At 29.7% G+C, this 18,679-nt stretch overlaps 3 protein-coding genes across 6 annotated transcripts; 1 reads left to right on the plus strand and 2 right to left on the minus strand.

The window, feature by feature from the left end:
• Positions 1-4,302: 4,302 nt before the first annotated feature.
• On the plus strand, positions 4,303-6,117 carry LOC101509798 (homeobox-leucine zipper protein HAT4-like). The gene is made up of 4 exons (XM_004511655.4): positions 4,303-4,709; positions 4,890-5,206; positions 5,286-5,365; positions 5,490-6,117. The coding sequence occupies exons 1-4, from the start codon at positions 4,556-4,558 to the stop codon at positions 5,824-5,826; spliced, it is 888 nt and encodes a 295-aa protein (XP_004511712.1). The 5' UTR covers positions 4,303-4,555; the 3' UTR covers positions 5,827-6,117.
• A 1,805-nt stretch (positions 6,118-7,922) lies between these two features.
• LOC101510117 (uncharacterized) lies at positions 7,923-12,764 on the minus strand. Of its 4 annotated transcripts, none has more exons than XM_004511656.4 (12): positions 12,597-12,764; positions 12,358-12,442; positions 12,163-12,214; positions 12,037-12,057; positions 11,886-11,939; positions 10,753-10,803; positions 10,097-10,159; positions 9,477-9,542; positions 9,305-9,343; positions 8,950-9,072; positions 8,753-8,845; positions 7,923-8,591 (listed from the first exon to the last, which is right to left on the minus strand). In XM_004511656.4, exons 1-12 carry the CDS (start codon positions 12,697-12,699, stop codon positions 8,358-8,360), a joined length of 984 nt encoding a protein of 327 aa, XP_004511713.1. In that variant the 5' UTR covers positions 12,700-12,764; the 3' UTR covers positions 7,923-8,357. The 4 variants fall into 4 exon arrangements, with proteins under 4 accessions (XP_004511713.1, XP_004511716.1, XP_027193386.1 ...); XM_004511659.4 differs by having other exon boundaries at positions 12,037-12,082; positions 12,597-12,757; XM_027337585.2 differs by lacking the exon at positions 12,358-12,442 and having other exon boundaries at positions 12,037-12,082; positions 12,597-12,751.
• A 4,214-nt stretch (positions 12,765-16,978) lies between these two features.
• On the minus strand, positions 16,979-18,324 carry LOC101511290 (RING-H2 finger protein ATL22-like). Its single transcript, XM_004511661.4, has 2 exons — positions 17,540-18,324; positions 16,979-17,362 (listed from the first exon to the last, which is right to left on the minus strand). Exons 1-2 carry the CDS (start codon positions 18,135-18,137, stop codon positions 17,241-17,243), a joined length of 720 nt encoding a protein of 239 aa, XP_004511718.1. The 5' UTR covers positions 18,138-18,324; the 3' UTR covers positions 16,979-17,240.
• Positions 18,325-18,679: the final 355 nt, after the last annotated feature.

The raw sequence follows: 18,679 nt of genomic DNA on the forward strand, positions 1-18,679 counted from the left end.
GGTTGGCCTAATGTCAACATACTAATTTGTTTAACAAATTATTATGCTAAGAACTTCGATATTTGACTAACGTCGCTTATATATTCAAAATTAAAACTCTTACAGTAAAATAGAAAAAATTAATAATTTATTTTATTTTTAAATTTAATTATTTTATACAATTTATCGATAATTTCAAGAGGTGAATAATTTTTATATATAAATAAATTAATATTTCTTTTTTGTGTGTGTGTAGTTTGCTTAAATAAAAAGATTCCTTTCATGTACTTCATCCGTCTCGCGATGAATGTTGTTTAATATTTATGTATATATATTAAGAAATATAATTAATAATTAGAAGAAAGAGGCAAATCATTTTACTAAACTACTCATCTTAAGTATTTGTGGTTTTTCATGATTATCAATACAAAATATAATAATATTTTGAAATTTGTATAATAATTATTAAAGGATAATATAAAAGAAATAATTAAAAATTATAAATAACATTTATTTTGAGACAATTATTTTTTACTAAAGTAACACTCACTATGAAAAGAAGAGAATTTTTTATAAAGAGAGATTAAATAGTTAAATGTTTATTAAATAAATAATATTAAAAATATTTGATATAAAATTGCATAAGAGATAAATATATAGTTAAACAATTGTTTAATTACTTAGACAAAATTATGTTTTTAATGATTAGAAAAATGAAGAAAAAAATTCAAAAATTTGTAAAATATAAAAAAAAAAACCTTAGATAAATTTTAATAAAAATAATATTTGTGTACATCATTATTAATTGGTTGTTGAATAGACCTTAATACTCTATTTTGTGAAATTAGCTTAAGTAGTGATCACCTCACCTCACAATAATTTATGATGGATGTGAGGGGTAAGTAGCACACAAATGGTAGGACAAATAAAATTGTAAGGGGATTCTTACTTACAAACAAAGACATGACTATGAGGTGTGAAGTCTAATCAATTAGGGTGTCTGCGCGTGAGTGAGTGTGGGTGTGGTCCTACTCGTGAGAGAAATAAGGAACTGAAATGGTAGCACTAATTCTCCACAACCAATCATTGAACTCTGGATAATAAACCATTCTTTATAGGGGTAACTTTGTCATTTAACTATATTTGCATATCTCAAAACAGCAAAGCCAATGAATGAACATCATGGTCCAGAGTTCACGTGTGAATCACATGATGTACGGACCCAGGGACGAAATATTTGGGCCCGTATTTGAATTGTCGTTTAACCATGTTCCCATTATTGAGTGTCTCATGATAGGATATGGCATTTCAGCTCAAAAAGCTTCTCCAATTTTTTATTTTTGAAACCTCATAGTAACTCGTGCTTTATGTCCAGATTTAATAAATACCGACTGTAATGATAATCTATCTATTTTTTTAAATAATTTTTAACTTTAAAAAAAATTAAAATTAAAACTCCACATTATTATTATTTTCAGAACATTGTTATTATTTAGTATGAACCTATAATGTTATTAAGTGCATATGAATATGAGAGGAAGTATATTATTATTCCTCAATCCTCATCAACAACAAAAAAGTCGTTTGTTCCTTTTGGAGTTATTTATTTTTGTAAAGTCCCTTCTTTTACGAAAAGGAAAGTTCTTTCTTTTCCTTTACAAGGAAAACGATGTTTATTATAATAATTATTTATTGATGGCACAAAGAATGAACAATTATTCATGCAATAAATATTCAAAATTCAAGATTTATGTTTAATTATGTTATTTATTGGATAGAGTATCAAAATAGTAGTTATAACCACATTTAATATGTTTTTAATTGATAGATTACTAGTAATTTTTTTATAGATGCATCTAATGACATCTTAATTACCACGTAGATTTGTGGTAAATTTTGGTTTTGATGCTTTATAGAATAGTGAATAGATTTTGAAAATTAATATATAGCAAAGATATTTATATAATTATTTATATTAACCGTACACAACAATTAAATCTTATTCATGATGCAAGCATTTATACCATCTATAAAATGATATAAATATTTATTTTATAGGCAACACATATATACTACATTTTTAAATAATAATAAAATATAGAAATATTAAGAATTTTAGTCTAATAAATAAGGTGGTAGTTAATTATCATCTTTATTTATTAAACTATAAAATAAAATATGAATTTAATGAAAATAATATAAAAAAATCAAATGTTTAAAATTTAAAATAGACTATTTTTTTTAAATAATTACCATTCTAATTATTTGTTATCATACACACTATCATAAACGCGTTGGTTTTGATTTTATTTTTTTAGTTTTAAAATCTATTGTAATTATAAAGAAGTCTAAAAAAAATTAAAATTTTCGTTTAAAAAGAATTAGGTTATATGATGAGTTGTTTTTTAAAAATTAGTTACTATCAAATCAATCTTTTAATTGAATTTGATTTGAGTAAAGTAACAATAACAATACTTATTTAATTTTAAAAAAACAGTACTAGTACTAGAAAGGAAAATCTAAAGAAGAAAAAAGAAAGCGCAAAATGCTCTCTTTATATAGATCTTACTTTCCTCCACTCCTCTTTGCCCATCACTATCTTTATGAAGATTATTACTCTCCTCTAGCTAGACGTGGCAATATTTCAAATGTCATCTACACTGTCCCCTCCCCGGTTAAGACTTTAACCATGGATTCATACCAAACTCTAGGCAACCATTAAATAATGAAGACCCATGCATCACATCACACAATGTCACACAACTAACAAAAGTAAAATAATAATTTATGCATATATTGGATGGGTAAAGAATGAAATGTGGAGCGTGTGTGTTACGCGCTATAAGAAAGGGGTAGGGATGATAATACTAGAAGTAAAGAATGAATATGAAGGAGGGAGTTCAAATGATTGTAATGAGGAAGATGTCGGTGCGTGAAGGGACAGGATGACACCCACGAGATTGTCCGGGAATGGTGGGCCCACGTGGTTGGTTGTAGCACGTGTCTTGCAGGAAGGGAGGCATGTTGGTCCACGTGAGTTTGGGTGAGTTTATGCTCCACGCTATCTTCATTTCTCTACCTCTTCATCCCACGTGAACTCCACGCATACTTGTCTCCTCTTTCTTTCTCTCTCCAATCTTTCATGAATCAATTTGCTTTGCCTTTTGCTACGCTATAATATAACCACACTCGCATGCTTCCTTATTTCAAATAATAATGGAAATATGGAAGTAACAAATATTGAGGTTGTAATGTTAGTTAATTTTTTACTCAGTAATTGAAGTTCTAATTAAACATGCTATTTTATTATTTTTGAATTGATAATTTTAGTTAGACCCGCAAAACTCTTGTCTTCGTGAAAATAAATTCCTAGAGCAAATTTTGGTACTATTTCATTCATATTATAAAAGTAGGTTGACGGTCACGATTGAATCCGGTGATTGTTGTTGCAATGATCAAACCTATCTTTTTCAATGTGAGTGTCCATTAAGTAACATAGACAACCACCTTTGACCAATTATTACTAGGCGCAGTAAATCATGGACTTATCATGAATACAGTAAATATTATATTTATAATTATAAGAGAAATTTAAAATGAAAAATAATGCATCATGTTCATTTGAAGTGTTGATTTAGACAACAGTAGATGTTTGTAAATTGTAAAAAACATGGCGTGATGATGGTGTCCCCACCCTTGACATTTGACTACAGCCGTTGATGTAGGCGATGCTTCTCAATTAGAGGAGGTTTTCAGATGCACACTGGCCCACTAGATTAAATGCTCAATATTTCTTGCAATTTGCCATTAGACACCACGAAATGGCACAAACAAGAGGAGTTAATTCAGGTTGGTCGATTGACTCGTCAAATTTTTGAATTCAAATTTTCGCAATTTATTTTTCCATTTTATGTCCAATTTCTTTCGCAGATGGACAATATGTGTCGACTAAAATATTAAATGATTGAGATTAATATAATTCCTGCCATTCCACAAACATGATTCCAATGAATACGTGTCATGCATTTATGAAAGGAATTGGACATGAAGTGGAGGAAACAAGTTATTGCCCTCACCTAAAAATTACATATAAATTTATAAAAACATGTTTAATTAGTAAATTAAGAAGAAAAAAACAAAAATGAAAATGAAGCTTAATTATTGGGTAGAAATTATAGAATTTAAAAGACTTAAGAATGAAGATAAAGAATGACATAAGAAAAATGGTCAAAAAGCAAAAAGGAGTATTATTTGGGGGTATGGGGGGGCAAGAGCCATGATATTCACATAATTTCATAATTGAGATTACTGACCTGACATAAAGTCATGGTTGAACTCACCACTCCCACTACCCCTCATTTTCTCCCCTTTCTATATATTCCCCACCACCCTGCCTCTTCACTTCTTAATTATCATAAAAATCTCTCCCTTCTCTCTTTCTTTCTCCATACAGAAAAGCTTGTTCTCTTTCACTCTTCCTCTCCCCCAATTTTTTAGTTCCCACACAAGTTCCTTAAAATAACAAAAACACTTTAGTTTTGTGTTAATACAACTTACAAGCACAAAAATTAGAGAGATGACAATTGAAAAGGAAGATTTGTTGGGTTTGAGTTTAAGCTTAAGCTTCCCTCAAAATCCCCCAAATCCTCAACCCTCTTCAACTCGTTCCTCTTCACCTTCTGGTTACAATCCACACAAACTCTCTTGGAATGATGCTTTCACTTCTTCAGGTAACCATATCATTCCATTCTCCATATACTTTTCCCACCCCCCACACCACACATACACCCACCCCCTTAGATCCTCAGATCTGGTCCAACAATTAATCTCAACTTTTATTTTCCCTTTTAGTTCTTTAAAAGCTTATCTGTTTGACAGCATAATAATGAATTTATTAAATTGACATGCAGATCGTGATTCGGAAACATGCAGAGGAGAAGGAAGATCTTTAGTACTAGTGGGAGGAATCGATGTGAATCGGTTACCTTCGGGAGGAGATTGTGAAGAAGAAACAGGGGTTTCATCTCCGAACAGCACGGTATCGAGTGTGAGTGGTAAACGTAGTGAAAGGGATGTTACTTGTGAAGATATTGAGATGGAGAGAGATGGTTGTAGAGGAATCAGTGATGAAGAAGACGCTGAAACTTCTAGGAAAAAACTTAGACTCACAAAAGATCAATCAATCATTCTCGAAGAGAGTTTCAAAGAACACAACACCCTCAACCCCGTAAGTATAATCATTTTATTTTTTATTTTCATTTTTTTACCTAATTATTATTTTTCTTATTTAATTCATTTTTTGGCAGAAACAAAAGTTGGCACTAGCAAAACAATTGGGTCTTAGAGCAAGACAAGTTGAGGTGTGGTTTCAGAATCGTAGAGCAAGGTTGGTTGGTTTTTTATATTTAAAAAAATAAAAAATAATTTTTTTTTGTGTTTTGTATGTTATAAATCACTTTTTTAATAGTAAATATTTTATTTATTTACGGTTATTGAAACTGTGATTTCAGGACAAAGCTGAAACAAACGGAGGTGGATTGTGAGTTTTTGAAAAGGTGTTGTGAGAATCTAACGGAGGAAAATAGGCGGTTACAAAAGGAAGTACAAGAGCTAAGAGCACTGAAACTTTCCCCACAATTCTACATGCAAATGACTCCACCTACAACACTTACCATGTGCCCATCTTGTGAGCGTGTAGCTGTTCCACCATCTACCGTTGATGTTGCCACGCGTCGTCATCCTATGGTTCCAACTCATCCTCGGGCTTTTCCTATGGGCCCATGGGCCACAACTGCTCCTATTCAACAACAACACAGGCCCTTTGATACACTCCGTCCTAGATCTTGACGTGTACGTTTTAACAAAGACAAAATTTTAAGAAAAAAGAAAAACGGTTGTAAGTTAAGAATTGGAACAGCGTTTCATGAATTATGTGGATCAAATCAAAGACTGGTCTAAGATACGGTGGTTAGAAGAAATGATTTTGTGGGTCTCTAATGTTTTGTTTATTTGACCCATTGTCTTCTTTAGGTTTTGGGGGGCATGACCTATTCTAGTCTAGTTTATTTAGTTAGGAATTTTAGTTTCTAAATACTGTACTTATCTTTCATCCTATTATTAATCGGAGATTTGTGTAAAGTGAAGTTGATCTAATTAACTTAAGTATAGTTTTCCTATTTTAGAAGATTTTGTTCACGGACCTAAAGTGAAATTTAAATTTTGGCTTATTGCTTTAGGATTACAAATGTTGAGTGAGTGTTCAAAAGATCCTTTTATGACATCGAAGATACGGGAATTCTTGGAAATAATTAAGGGTTATGTGAGAATTTTTTGGCTAAAAGAAAACGGAAATAAAACGTTTTAAAAGGAGATTGTCCCCCAAATGACCAAACATTAGTTCAAGAATTTAGGCGTGTTATGGGTCCCATTGTTGATGTTGTATTCCAATTGTAGAAGGGAGTATAAGGGGGGGTGAACCTACCTTATTTCCATGAATTATGTGAGCATTGACCTATTTGTAAAATTTACATTTTTGTTTTAGAGAATTGCCCCTCCATTTCCAGTTAAATGGATTGCTTTGTTTAAATGCGTGACAGGAGTAGTCAAGACTGGAGACACTAGTATTATTTATCTTACAAAAAATATGGAGATTTTAATTTCGTACCCAACATATTCTAAAATTGTTTTTACTAATTAGTTTATGTTTGTCTTATACTCTTCCTAAATAAATTATAAGTAAAAGGTGTAACTAAAAAATTGATATATCATGTCCGTAAAAAACAAATGGAACTTGTTAAAGTAATAGAAAAGAAAAAAAAATTAAAGTGAAAATATTTAATTTTAAAATATAAAATACACAAATTTTAAGATTTTATTTCTACATTTAGTCTTTTAAAAGTGCTCTCAAGGTGTTTATTAACATTTTTCAATATTTTCATTATGTTTGGGGAGTTTGAAGGGGAGAAGAGAAGAGGGCTTTGTGGGGGAGAGTAGAGTAAAAAATAAAGAAATTTTCCATTTTCTGAGTGAGTGTTTTGCTAGAGATAATAAATAAATGCTTATGGTTCATATATTTTTAATATTAAGAAAATATTATAACAATAAACATTAAATATAAATAATTTATCAAAATCCTTCAAAATTCTACTCTAATACAATTTTTGAATTCTTTTTAAATTAAAAAAAGTTATATTATGAAAGGAAAATAAACTCTCAATCACAATTGAGTTAAAATGAGAGTGTAAGAAAAATTGAAATTGTTAAAAATGATTGTTGGGAGTACCACCCGTAGACAGAGCTGTCAATTTGACAATCCTCCTAATTATTAGCCTCAGTCTACATGTTGGAGGGGCAAAAAAAATTTTATAATTTAAAAGACCCTCAAAAAGTAAGCCCCAGCCTCCTAAAAATTTGGGGGCTTAGTGGGCCTATAGGCCCATGTTTTTTTTAAAAAATCAATATTTTTTTTAATTTTTTTCGATAAAAAAATTTCCATTTTTTTTCGAGAATTTTTTATTTATTTTTCTCACAATTTTTTGAAAAAAAAAATATTTTTTAATTTTTTTCAAAAAAAAAACTAATTTCAAAAAATTTTCAAAAAAAATTCTCAAATATTATCAAAATATAGGGGGTCTATAAGCCCCCTCTCTTAAGCCCCATGAAATAAGGAACAAAATTTAAAAAAAAATATTTTTATACGGGGCCTAATATTAAGAGTTTAATAGAAAAAAATTAAGGAAGCCTAGTAGTAGAGGGTTTTTTTTACAGCTCTACCCGTACTGTGTGTAAGTGTTTAAATTCTAAAGTACCTTATTTGACTCATACTCATAGAAGAAAAAAAATAATGTTGGCTGGTGACATTCGACCCAAGCCTTTCAAAACGAAGTGTTTAGGTCCTTATCAGCTGATGACTAGACTATTATCAAGATGCATCAGTCTTATATATATCACAAGTATATGCAAATAACTCTTTTGATCAGTCCAAACATATGTTCTTCCACAATTTATTAGATAATTGGTTATCTTCCTTCTTTCTTTTTTGAAATTCAAGACATTCTAAAGTAATGGATTATTGTTTACTAATTAAGTATAATATGATAGACTTCAATTTTTGTAGACTTCTCTTCATTAATGCTGCCAATAATTTCACCAATGAAGGCCTTGCATGGTCCTCCGTCCCAAAATATAAGCAAAAAATGTCAACAAAAGTTAATGTATTTGATTCAAAATTTAGACCAAATACATTAATTTTTTTTAACTCATTTTTACTTATATTTTGCAACAAAGTAGTATATATATATATGTAACCTAGATGACAATGATCAATCTAGTAATTTCGTGGCTGGAGCTTGATGATTCTTCCTCCACTGTTTGAGTTTTTACACCATTGCATTGCTTTGAATAAATCTCTGATGAACTCTATGCATCCTCCAAAAATCAGCCTTTGTGGTGCTATCTTTTCTTGATGATTGATCAATCAAATATGGCACTACATGTTTCTTCATATCAGTCTCAGAAATTCCCAGATGTTTTCCTTCAATGCTAACAAAATGGACACGGCCAGCTTCATCTAAAGTTCTTAGGCCAATCCAATCTTCAGTGTAGAGTTTTGTCTGCAAAGCAGATTAAGGGAGTAAGCAAAAATACAATTTAGATCTACTACTACAAGAAATTTTGCACCACTCTATATCATTTAACAGATGGGATAAGAATGGCCGATTATGGCATCGTGTATCACAGGAAGTATGTAGGCAAGTTGAATAAAAAGCTATACCTCTTGCGGCGGTAAAATTGGCTTGAAGTAGCCATCTGGATAATAACCAAACCAGGATGTTTCTTTCGGTATTAAAACCGTGTCTTGCTCAAACTGTTGCAGTATAACATTAGATGACAAATAAACAAGTTTTTTCTCATTAAGTCAGCTTGAAATATTCCTAATATATCAAAGAAAGATACATTAAGAGGACTTACCATGATAAGTACCAAATTCAGCAAGCTACTAAATCTTTCCTTGTAAGTGGAATTCCTCTCAGCAGGTCTTTCATTATTAAGCTTAGGGAGGTACCTACAGCTCTCCAAATATTTAGGTATGGCCTGAAATCAAAATTGGTTTCAATGCAATGGTTTTGAGCATTTTTTTTGGCAAAACAGGCTAAGCAGTGGACTCCATTGTGGGAAAAGAAATTTAAAATTGAAAACTAGATAAAGAAAACCACAAAAAAGTGACATTTCATAAATAAATTTATACTTGTTAGAGAAATAAGCCATCAGTTATGACTTATTAATCAATTTTCTTTTGAATTAGTTAACAAAAAATGATACTCACATTTGGTAATTTAAGATATCCGCTAGGAGCCAAGTGTTCCTGCAATTTTTTCAATTGAGGTATGTTAGAGACTGTAATGAGACGATAAATTATGGGCAAGGCAAATGTGTTATAAAAGAAAACAAAAAAGTTTACAGATCAAAGAAAATAAATAGAAGATAGAGATTAATACTTGAATATAGGTACTGTAAACCTCTCCCTTGATGAGATTGTCTGCAAGGACGCAGAGGATACCTGTCTGTAGAAACAAAATATCATTCAACAATAGCAGAACTCGGAAAAACAAAACTTTGATACAGATTATACTCTTCTGATCTGTCTATTTGTGGACACTGTGACCTCATTTAATGACTTGTTGCAAACATGGCAGCAACAGTGTCGGAAGCAAGTGGGAAAGAAAACCGAAACGGAGGAGAGTGAGATGGGAAAGAACCAGGGTCTTATTTGCTTTAGTTGCTCGAGAGTTAACACACACACTCATCCTTATATGAAGTTACCTCTGCTACTGATATTATCCCATTGCAGTGATTCAAGTTTAGCATCTGATTCTAGTTGTATCATAAATATTAAGTTCTTTATATCTGTTCTGAATGTCTTATTAAATAATCAAAGTGGTGACCGGTTCAATTAAAGAATGTCTTACTAAATAATCAAAGTAGTGACCGGTTCAATTAAAGAATGGCAAGGTGCCAACACCAAGTAAATTGATAACATTGACTGCGGTATTTCCAAAATCAATACCGTAACACAAATAATAAAGGCACCATGCTGGAAAGTAACAGCGATACTCACACCACATAGGGGAACTGAAGCAGTACCAGCATGAGGGCCAGCTAAAGAGATAAAGTTCTTAACCTGTTCCAACAACAATAAGGAAGAATATCTCATGAATAAGTTGATAAGGGTAAGGATCTAGAGAGGCAAAACTACATGGAGAAAAATGAATACGCAAAAGCAAGAAAGATAAGCAGCACAATAAGAAACCAAATCAAAATTTCTTTAAAGTACATGAATAAAGATTATCATTTATCACACTATAATGAGAGAAAAAAAAAAGAAATACAACTAGATAGTTAAAACCAAAATGCTATTCCACCCTATTGTTCTAATACACAATATACTAGAAAGGATTAAACAAAGAGAACAATTTAGAATTTGGTTCCTTCAAAGTGAATTCATTTTAGAGGGAAAAGTGTGGAAGCTCAACAATTGATGAGAAAGTCAATGATTGGTTTATGGAAAATATAAGCACATGAATAATAAAACTATGGACTAATTAGAATCAACTACCTTAATTCACAATTATTGACAAGACTTATCATTAATATTTTATGGAAAACATTATTCTTCTGCATAGTTTGCCATGTAATGGAATATGTAGAAACAAAGACAACACAATAAGTTTAACTATTAAAAAAAATTGTAGTTGTAAAATTACACATTCTTACAGGAGGTCCTCCTTCACAAAACTCGACCACACCTCGACCAATTAAATTTCCCTGTAGGACAACAGAAATTCAATAATGAAGCATAAGAAGACAACAAAACTATAAAAAGAAGCATTTGTGTGATGAATTATGCAATTAAGTAGTTTAACGTTCCTTATAATGAATGAAAGAAGAAAAGGAAAAGAAAAAGAATAAGTGGTGCACGGCCATGAACCACTTCAAATTCAGCGCCAAACTGTGCGAATATCATGCACAGGCGTTCTTAACACATGCACGGCCGTGCAAGTGGAGATAGGTTATCTGCCCCAATATTATATCGATCCCTGATCCAGATTAGAGATTGGTCCAGATCAATCTCTTTTTTCAATAAAATAAGTAACTATATGAATGATATGGAATTTGCAATGAACTGTCACAACTTGCTGGAAAACATGCTTAATAAATGCTAAAAAAGGGAAAAGCGAAGATGTAATCTTCACCAAATACTTTGTCAAAGGGTTGTGGCTTCCGCAAGCCTTCACGGATGGCAATGAACAACATCTTTTCAAAAAACTTAAGTCTAAGAAAAGCAGAGAACAAGATATAATTATATCAAGGACAGCTTTGTTAAAGTGTGACCGACCATGGTGTCATGGATTTTGTGCCAGCCGCCATAGCCTATTTGTGAAGTACCACTTGTCATGGTGAGGCCATGGGTTGCAATCCAACACTTAATGGCAGAATTTTGGCCATCTGCCGTCGACAACATTGATCAAGGATGTAACAACTACAAGAGCTTGAAGCATTGCAGCCACTAAAAGGCAGAAAAGGAATACTAGTAAGTAGTAACTTAGTATTCACCAGAAGGAGATCATTGAAGAAACCGAAACTGAAAGATGAGTTTCAAAATTTTAAAATGCTTAAAATCCTTTATCACAATCTAACAATGATTTAACCACAAATGGACAAAGTTTGACCTACTTTCGTTGTCACCATCTAACAATGATTTAAAACCTTTGCAAAGGTCAACTTTCTAATATAACAATGATTAACATCCATTGACACTCCTCAAAGGAATAAAAATAAGAACAATTTACATCAATTGAAAAAAAACAACAGAAAAAATAATTTAAATCCCAATTCTCATGTTTTACCTGGGAGAGGCCAACAATGTTGTATCCTCCCTTCAATTCATTCATTTCCCTCACCTATATATGATGATAAAAAGAGTATCAACATTAAATTCAAAAGCTCAATAAGAAAAGAAATTTTACCACAATAATGCAAAAGGAATCTCTTTATCACCTTCTGACAAACATAATCTGTCTGCAAACATTTAAACCAAAACAAACTACAAATAGTCAATATTGTCATTAGGCAATAGTAATTTAATACCACAAGTCAACATAATAAATCATTCTTCCCTAATACCTGCTCTTGCAAAGGCATAAACCATGAATCCCATGATCCATTTCCTACCTCACTGTAGAAATTAGGTAAACTTCATTAGTCACAAAACCTAAATTACAGTAGCAACAATCCAAGTATAAATTAAGAATTAAACAAACCACAACAAAATTAGTTCAAAAATGATAATGAAATTGAATTTATGTAAGCATATTATACACGCAATATCCATTAACACCAGAGTAGCTGATCAATTCGTCAGTGAATTTTTTCACTCCATGGTTAGAACACTGATCCCCAATTCCTGCAATTCATCAAGAATCATTCTGATACACACATAATACTGCTTTCATGTTCTGCTAAATTTGTTACTATATACAGAAAATAGTGAAAGTGAAAAAACATGATATTTAATAAAATTATAAGGAAAATAGAAAGAAAAAGAAAAGTAAGAAAACCGTGAATGACAATGAAGGGTAATGAGTGTGATGTTGAGATGAGGAAGGTGAAGATGAAGAGAAAGAGAAAGGACAGAGGAGGAAGTTGCAGAAGAAGCATCATCTGTAACACCAAAGGAAACAACTGCTTCTTGTTGCTGCCTCACAACACAATCAACAGACTTAGATGGGAACTTTATACTGCCACAAAAATTTAAATTTATTAGTAACAATATAAAAAAAATAAAAAATTACTTTTTTTTTTTCAATTAAGTATTAATTTTGCGAAACTAAACAATTAGTAGTTTTAAGTACTTTTCAAAAAACAGAAGACTCAATTATACCTAAACTTGTTTTCCTTAGCTACAAAATTAGTAATTTATAACTAATTAGTATTTGTCTATAAAAAAAAATGTTTTTTTAAATATTATATTTGATTGATGTAAATGAAGAAGGAATGACACCTAGACTGTTTCAAGTAAAGTGACACAATCAATGGATTAGTTATGGTAGATATGATTCATAAATGAAGAACAATCAATGGATTAATTATGGTATAGATAAGATGGGTTGATTGTGGTAGCTATTGATGGTTGAATTATAGATTGTGAAGCCTAGAAGATCATTTAACTCATTTGTTAGGATAGGATTACAATTGATAATTTTTTAACACTTCAAAAAATAATTATTTTTTTTAATAAACAAATCCAAACTTTTGTTAGGTTTTTCAAATACGGAAAAAATATATTAATATTTCAAAAATGTATCAATATTCATTATCAACATTAAAATAAATTTGTTAATAATAATTATATATAGACTTGTCAATCAACATTTTTTTTAATAAACAAATCCAAATTTTTGTTAAGTTTTTTAAATATGAAAAATTATATCAATATTCAAAAGATATATCAATTATTTTCATCATCTTCTCTTACGTTATTTTCATGTTTCATTAATATTAAAGTAAACTTATTAATAATAATTATATATAGACTTGTCGATCAACATTTTATAAATAATAAACAGCAAAAAGTCAGCATTTTTAGCAACTCATTAGCGTTTTAAAATATAATTTTGTAAATATAATAAAAGATAAATAATTTAAAGAAGATAAATAAAATATAAATGACTCAAATATAAAAAAGATAAAAAAAAAACTAAATGTTAGTGCAAATAAAATTATTGATATATAGTGTAATTTTTCTCATTTATATGGAATAGTTCACTTAGAGATAAATATGAATATAAATTTTCTCATTTAATATAGAAATGATATATTAAAATATTAGACCAGATTTCTTTATGAATATTTTTCAATTTTAATTTTCTAAATTTTATATTATTTTTAAATTGCTTATAAAGTGAAGAAATGTTTGTTTAGTAAACAATTGTAATGACGACAAGATAAAAGAAAAACTAAGAGAAATATAGATAATGTGTTCTTTTATGTTTATGAATTGAAATAAAAATGAAAACAGAAAACATGAAACTAAGCAATACCTTAATTAAAAAAAAAAAGTTTAAACAATAACCCCAACTTGATTGCTACGGTTGGCGTGGATGCAATGTCAAAATTTTTGTTTTAAACACTTGATTCTAATATTTTTTTAATAGATAAATGTTAGAAAGTAATTAATAAACTAAAACGACAGAATGGTTTGCAACCATAAAACTCTTGACAAGTGTTAGTAATTAGTTTGTAAGCATACTTAGTTTTGGTACACATTTCTATTATGTTTAAAATTTAATTTTTAAAATTAAATTATTGATTTTATTATTTTATAATTTGTTGAATTTTGTTGGTCTCTTTCAGTATTTTATAATGTAGTATTTTCAATACTAACATGACAATAATGTGACACAGTTAAATTGAATAAAATAGAATTGAATTTGATTTTATTATATTTTTTTCATAAATTTTTCTGTTATTAATAAAGATATTTGTGGAAGTTTGTCAAATAAAAAATAATAAAATAAATATTAATTAATAACATAAATTCAATATTATTTAATTCAATTATATTAAATCACTATAACATTATTAATAAACATACGACTTTTTAAAAATATAGAAGAGGATCAACAAAAAACAAAGAGAATATAAAATAAAGTGAAAAAATATATAAAGATTAAAAGTCGATATCGAACTATAGATATATATGATCAAAAGTGACCGATTTTGATTTCCAACAGAAAAGTAATTAGTTTTTTTTAGTTGGTTAGAGTGGTTGTTAACTACCACTTTGATAGTATATATTTTTCATATTAAATGTGTTGTGACAAGAGTGCTGCCGGAAAATTCATCCTCGTTCAATTAGCATTGTGACACGTATTAGCACTATGAGTTTTGCGTTGCATCAATATAACTTGGCTTCTTTAAAAAATATTAAATAAAATAGTTGACATAAAAAAACATTAAAAATCAATTTAGGAGTATTTGTAATAATAAATTAGTCATTTAGTTGCCTTTTACTTTATTTATTTAATTAGTTGTCATTTATTAAGGATTTAAGGGTAATTTTAGTTCTTATGTTTTTAGCAAATCATAAAGTTGGATTTCCTATTTTAAAATATGATAATTTTGATTTTCTATTATGATTTATTAACTAAAAAAATGGCGATATGACGTGTTTTAAATAATGTAGTATGATAGGATGACATAGGATAATTAACATATATAAAATCACATTAAAATCCTCTAAAAACTTAACTTTTAACTTTAATTTTTTTTAATTTTATAATTTAATTAATGACAAATAAATAATTAATGCATTTTGATAATTCTATATCATGAAATCGTATAATATATCATTTAAAATGTCAATTTGTCATTTTTTTAGTCAAAAAATCTGAGGAGACCAAAACTATCAACTTTTAAAATATGAGACAAATTTCGTGAATTGATAAAAATAGGAGAACAAAAACTAAAATTAAGCATTTACTAGTATACTCATATTTGAGTGCAATAGACATTTTTCTTCACATAATTGCACAATAGTAGAATATTCTTTTAAGTATTTTGTTAACGAGTGTTTTTAGTAAGTTTTTCATTGAAAAAAGAAATAATTTTTAAAACTTTAATATATTTTTAAGAGTAAATTATCAATTTGAGACCTAAAATCGTAAAGGTCGAGAAAAATATGAAGTCAAATTTGTATAATAGTAAAAATCTCCCTCATATTGAAATATGTTAGTCATAGTAAAATCTCGATCAAGTTATTTTATTAAAAGTGATGAGGTGTCATGTTAAGTGACACTAAGCCTACACAATGCCACATGTCTTGCTACGACATAGGAAGACATTTGATATCATGTATAGTTTGTTCCTTTCTAGAAGCTTCAACCATGTTTTTTCAAATCTTCCAAAAAAGTAATTTTAGACACCGAAATCCCCAATTTGTTTAACTTTGAAGAAATCCTCAATTTGTAAAAGGTGAATGGGTTAAAAAGTGATTGATTCTGTAATTAACCATGACTTGTAGTGATTGATTCTCTCAACCGTATTACAAACACCTCCCATAAGTATTTATGGAGAAATTTAAGACTTTGTTATGGTGGATAAACAATGTTATCATTAAGGTGGTGTCACTACATAGGTTTGAAGATAAACACAATGTGAGTGGTGCCAAAAGCCATAATTTGCATGAGAAAATGAGTCAAATAGTGATTGATTATGCAATTAGTCATAAAGAAAACGAAGAACTCAGATCTTTTCTTAAAAATATGTTCATGTGCCTTTCGTGAATATAATGTCACCATGGTCTCATTTTCAAGATTTATGAATTAAGAAAAAATAAATTTGGGGAAGAAGAGACGGTGTTCATGGATTTTGAGATCTTCATAATTAGGAATTTCATACATCGGAGAAGAAGATAAATAGAAAAACTCTAAAATTATAACCGTTGAAATTTTTTTTGGACAAAATGAAATCTCAATTTCGCATGACATCAAATGTCTCTCTATGACATGGTGAGACTTGTGACACAACGTAACTATGGTGTCACTTAAAGCGACACCTTAGAGATCCTATGAATTTTAGTTATTACACAAGTTTGAACCTATTTTGTTTGACATTTACAATTTCATATCTCAATTGGTAGTTTACTCTATTTTTAATTGACTTTTTTTTCTCTATATATAGTGCATGTTTGGTGCTTTTGGACGAGTCAAAACCAATTTTGGAGGTATAGAATTGATTCTTATTTGTTTAGGGTGCTTCCGAGTAAAATTGTTCAATCTCCAGAATTGATTTTAACTTAAAGCTAAAATTTATAATTTCTAAGTTTTAACACGATTTTTACCCACAAAATTTTGTTTAAGTCACTTTTGCATAAAGATATCCAAACATAAATTACTTTATATTTAAGTCACGTTAACTAAAATCAATGTTACAAAATCAATTAATTCAAGATCAATTTTAATTATTGTAGAATTAAATACTCAAAATTATTTAAAAGACATTTGATAGTATTTGTCATGACATAATAAATGGTAAAAAAAGAAATAGCTCACATGACAAGCATTCAATTCAACGGTCTCCTCTACGATTCCTAGAATTTGATCTTATACTATTAGAGAATCCTACACAACATTTCCATTCCCAACCACATACTACACAGAAAACTTAAAAACACCAAATCTAGGCTCACAAATTAATGTGTTCTACAAATCTGCCACGCTATGCAATAACTGTCCTTCTTTCTTTTGGAAATTTCTCCTGGACATATGAACCTTTATCCTTACAACTGTTGCCATCACAAAAACACATATGCTCATGCCAACAACTGCACACGTGTTCAAACATTGTTAAGAAGATTTCATTACCAAACTTTTTTAATAATTTCCTTTATAATAAAAATCTTTTTTTTTTCTTATAAAAATATATTATATTTCGTAATGAATAATAAATAATAGTTTTCAAATCAATCCTACACCAAGACTTGGTAATGGAGTTAATTTACCAGTATTGCGTGCTGTGTGGGAATCTCTTGTCTGGTTTTCTTCTTTGGTTTCTTGAGATTCATGCAAGTTCCACGTTAATCTAAGACCAAGACTGTTGTCTGAAATATAAGGGTTATATTTGAAAGGAATAGCAACGGTTTTGACTTCTTCACATGAACTGGGCATAGGCACTTCAGGGTCAACTGTGTAAACATGATAACTTGAACCACTTAAACATGGAACCTCAATGAAACTTGTTTGTAAAACTCTTGTGGAGCAATTGAGGTATGTGAAGTTTTTAAGAACGTAGTAGTATTGGAAAGGTGTGAGGGTGAGGTTGAGGTTGAGAAAGACTCTGTGAGTGCAGTTCTTTGGATCAAGAAGATCAATCTTTTTTGTGTCATAGGAAATGGAGTTAACTATCAAATCACCATAAGATGGAAAGTGGATGGTTGTGATGTTGTCTTTGAAAAGAAGCTCAAAACCAGACAGGGTTGTATCACACCCTTTTTGTTGTTGACCTTTTATGTGAAATGGATAGTGAATTTCATCATTGCAGTTAACAGAGGTTTGGAATATGAAAACCAAGAAGAGGGTGAGAAAGAAGAGTGAATTCATTACTTGAGAATGGAGAAGATGTTACAGGGTGATCTTTTTCCAAGAATGAACAAGTAAAAGAAATTTCAGCAACCTTGGCTAGAAGCAATTTGCATAAAGAAATGAAAAGTCTTTTTGGTTACTTGTAAGCTTCATTCAATAAGCTTGAGGTCATGTAGACTTTGTTGGTTTGGTGGCCAAAATAACCCATTATGTAAAAGGAACGGCAAAAATAAAATACTTACTTACAAGTTATGCCAAGTGTCTAAACTTCAAGTCTTGACGACTCATGCAGTCCTTAGTAGGAAACTTGTTACCAAGTCTTCCTTCCACTGTCCTAATTAAATATATGACTTATTTGCTTGACTTGATCTAGTCATCTTTGGCAACTTCTTTAGATTTTACATTTTCAATTGTATGAATAATATGAAATTAGAATAAAAATGGTTTCAATAATACTTTTTCAATAGATTTTAACTCGTAATATGAATAAAAAATACATAAAACTTAAAGACATTAGAATGGAAAGAAGTAAAAATTTGATCAAGTCTCTTATGGACAGG

Source organism: Cicer arietinum, chromosome 8 (assembly GCF_000331145.2).
Source record: "Cicer arietinum cultivar CDC Frontier isolate Library 1 chromosome 8, Cicar.CDCFrontier_v2.0, whole genome shotgun sequence".
NCBI lineage: Eukaryota > Viridiplantae > Streptophyta > Magnoliopsida > Fabales > Fabaceae > Cicer > Cicer arietinum.

Coding starts and splice junctions, on each gene's coding strand:
- LOC101509798 (XM_004511655.4), top strand. CDS start 4,556: ATGACAATTGAAAAGGAAGATTTGTTGGGTTTGAGTTTAAGCTTAAGC. Junction 5,207..5,285: donor AACACAACACCCTCAACCCC/GTAAGTATAATC, acceptor ATTTTTTGGCAG/AAACAAAAGTTGGCACTAGC. Junction 5,366..5,489: donor TTTCAGAATCGTAGAGCAAG/GTTGGTTGGTTT, acceptor CTGTGATTTCAG/GACAAAGCTGAAACAAACGG.
- LOC101510117 (XM_004511656.4), bottom strand. CDS start 12,699: ATGATGCTTCTTCTGCAACTTCCTCCTCTGTCCTTTCTCTTTCTCTTC. Junction 12,058..12,162: donor TTATGCCTTTGCAAGAGCAG/GTATTAGGGAAG, acceptor AAATGTTTGCAG/ACAGATTATGTTTGTCAGAA. Junction 9,344..9,476: donor TTTACAGTACCTATATTCAA/GTATTAATCTCT, acceptor AAAAAATTGCAG/GAACACTTGGCTCCTAGCGG.
- LOC101511290 (XM_004511661.4), bottom strand. CDS start 18,137: ATGAATTCACTCTTCTTTCTCACCCTCTTCTTGGTTTTCATATTCCAA. Junction 17,363..17,539: donor CCACACAGCACGCAATACTG/GTAAATTAACTC, acceptor ACACGTGTGCAG/TTGTTGGCATGAGCATATGT.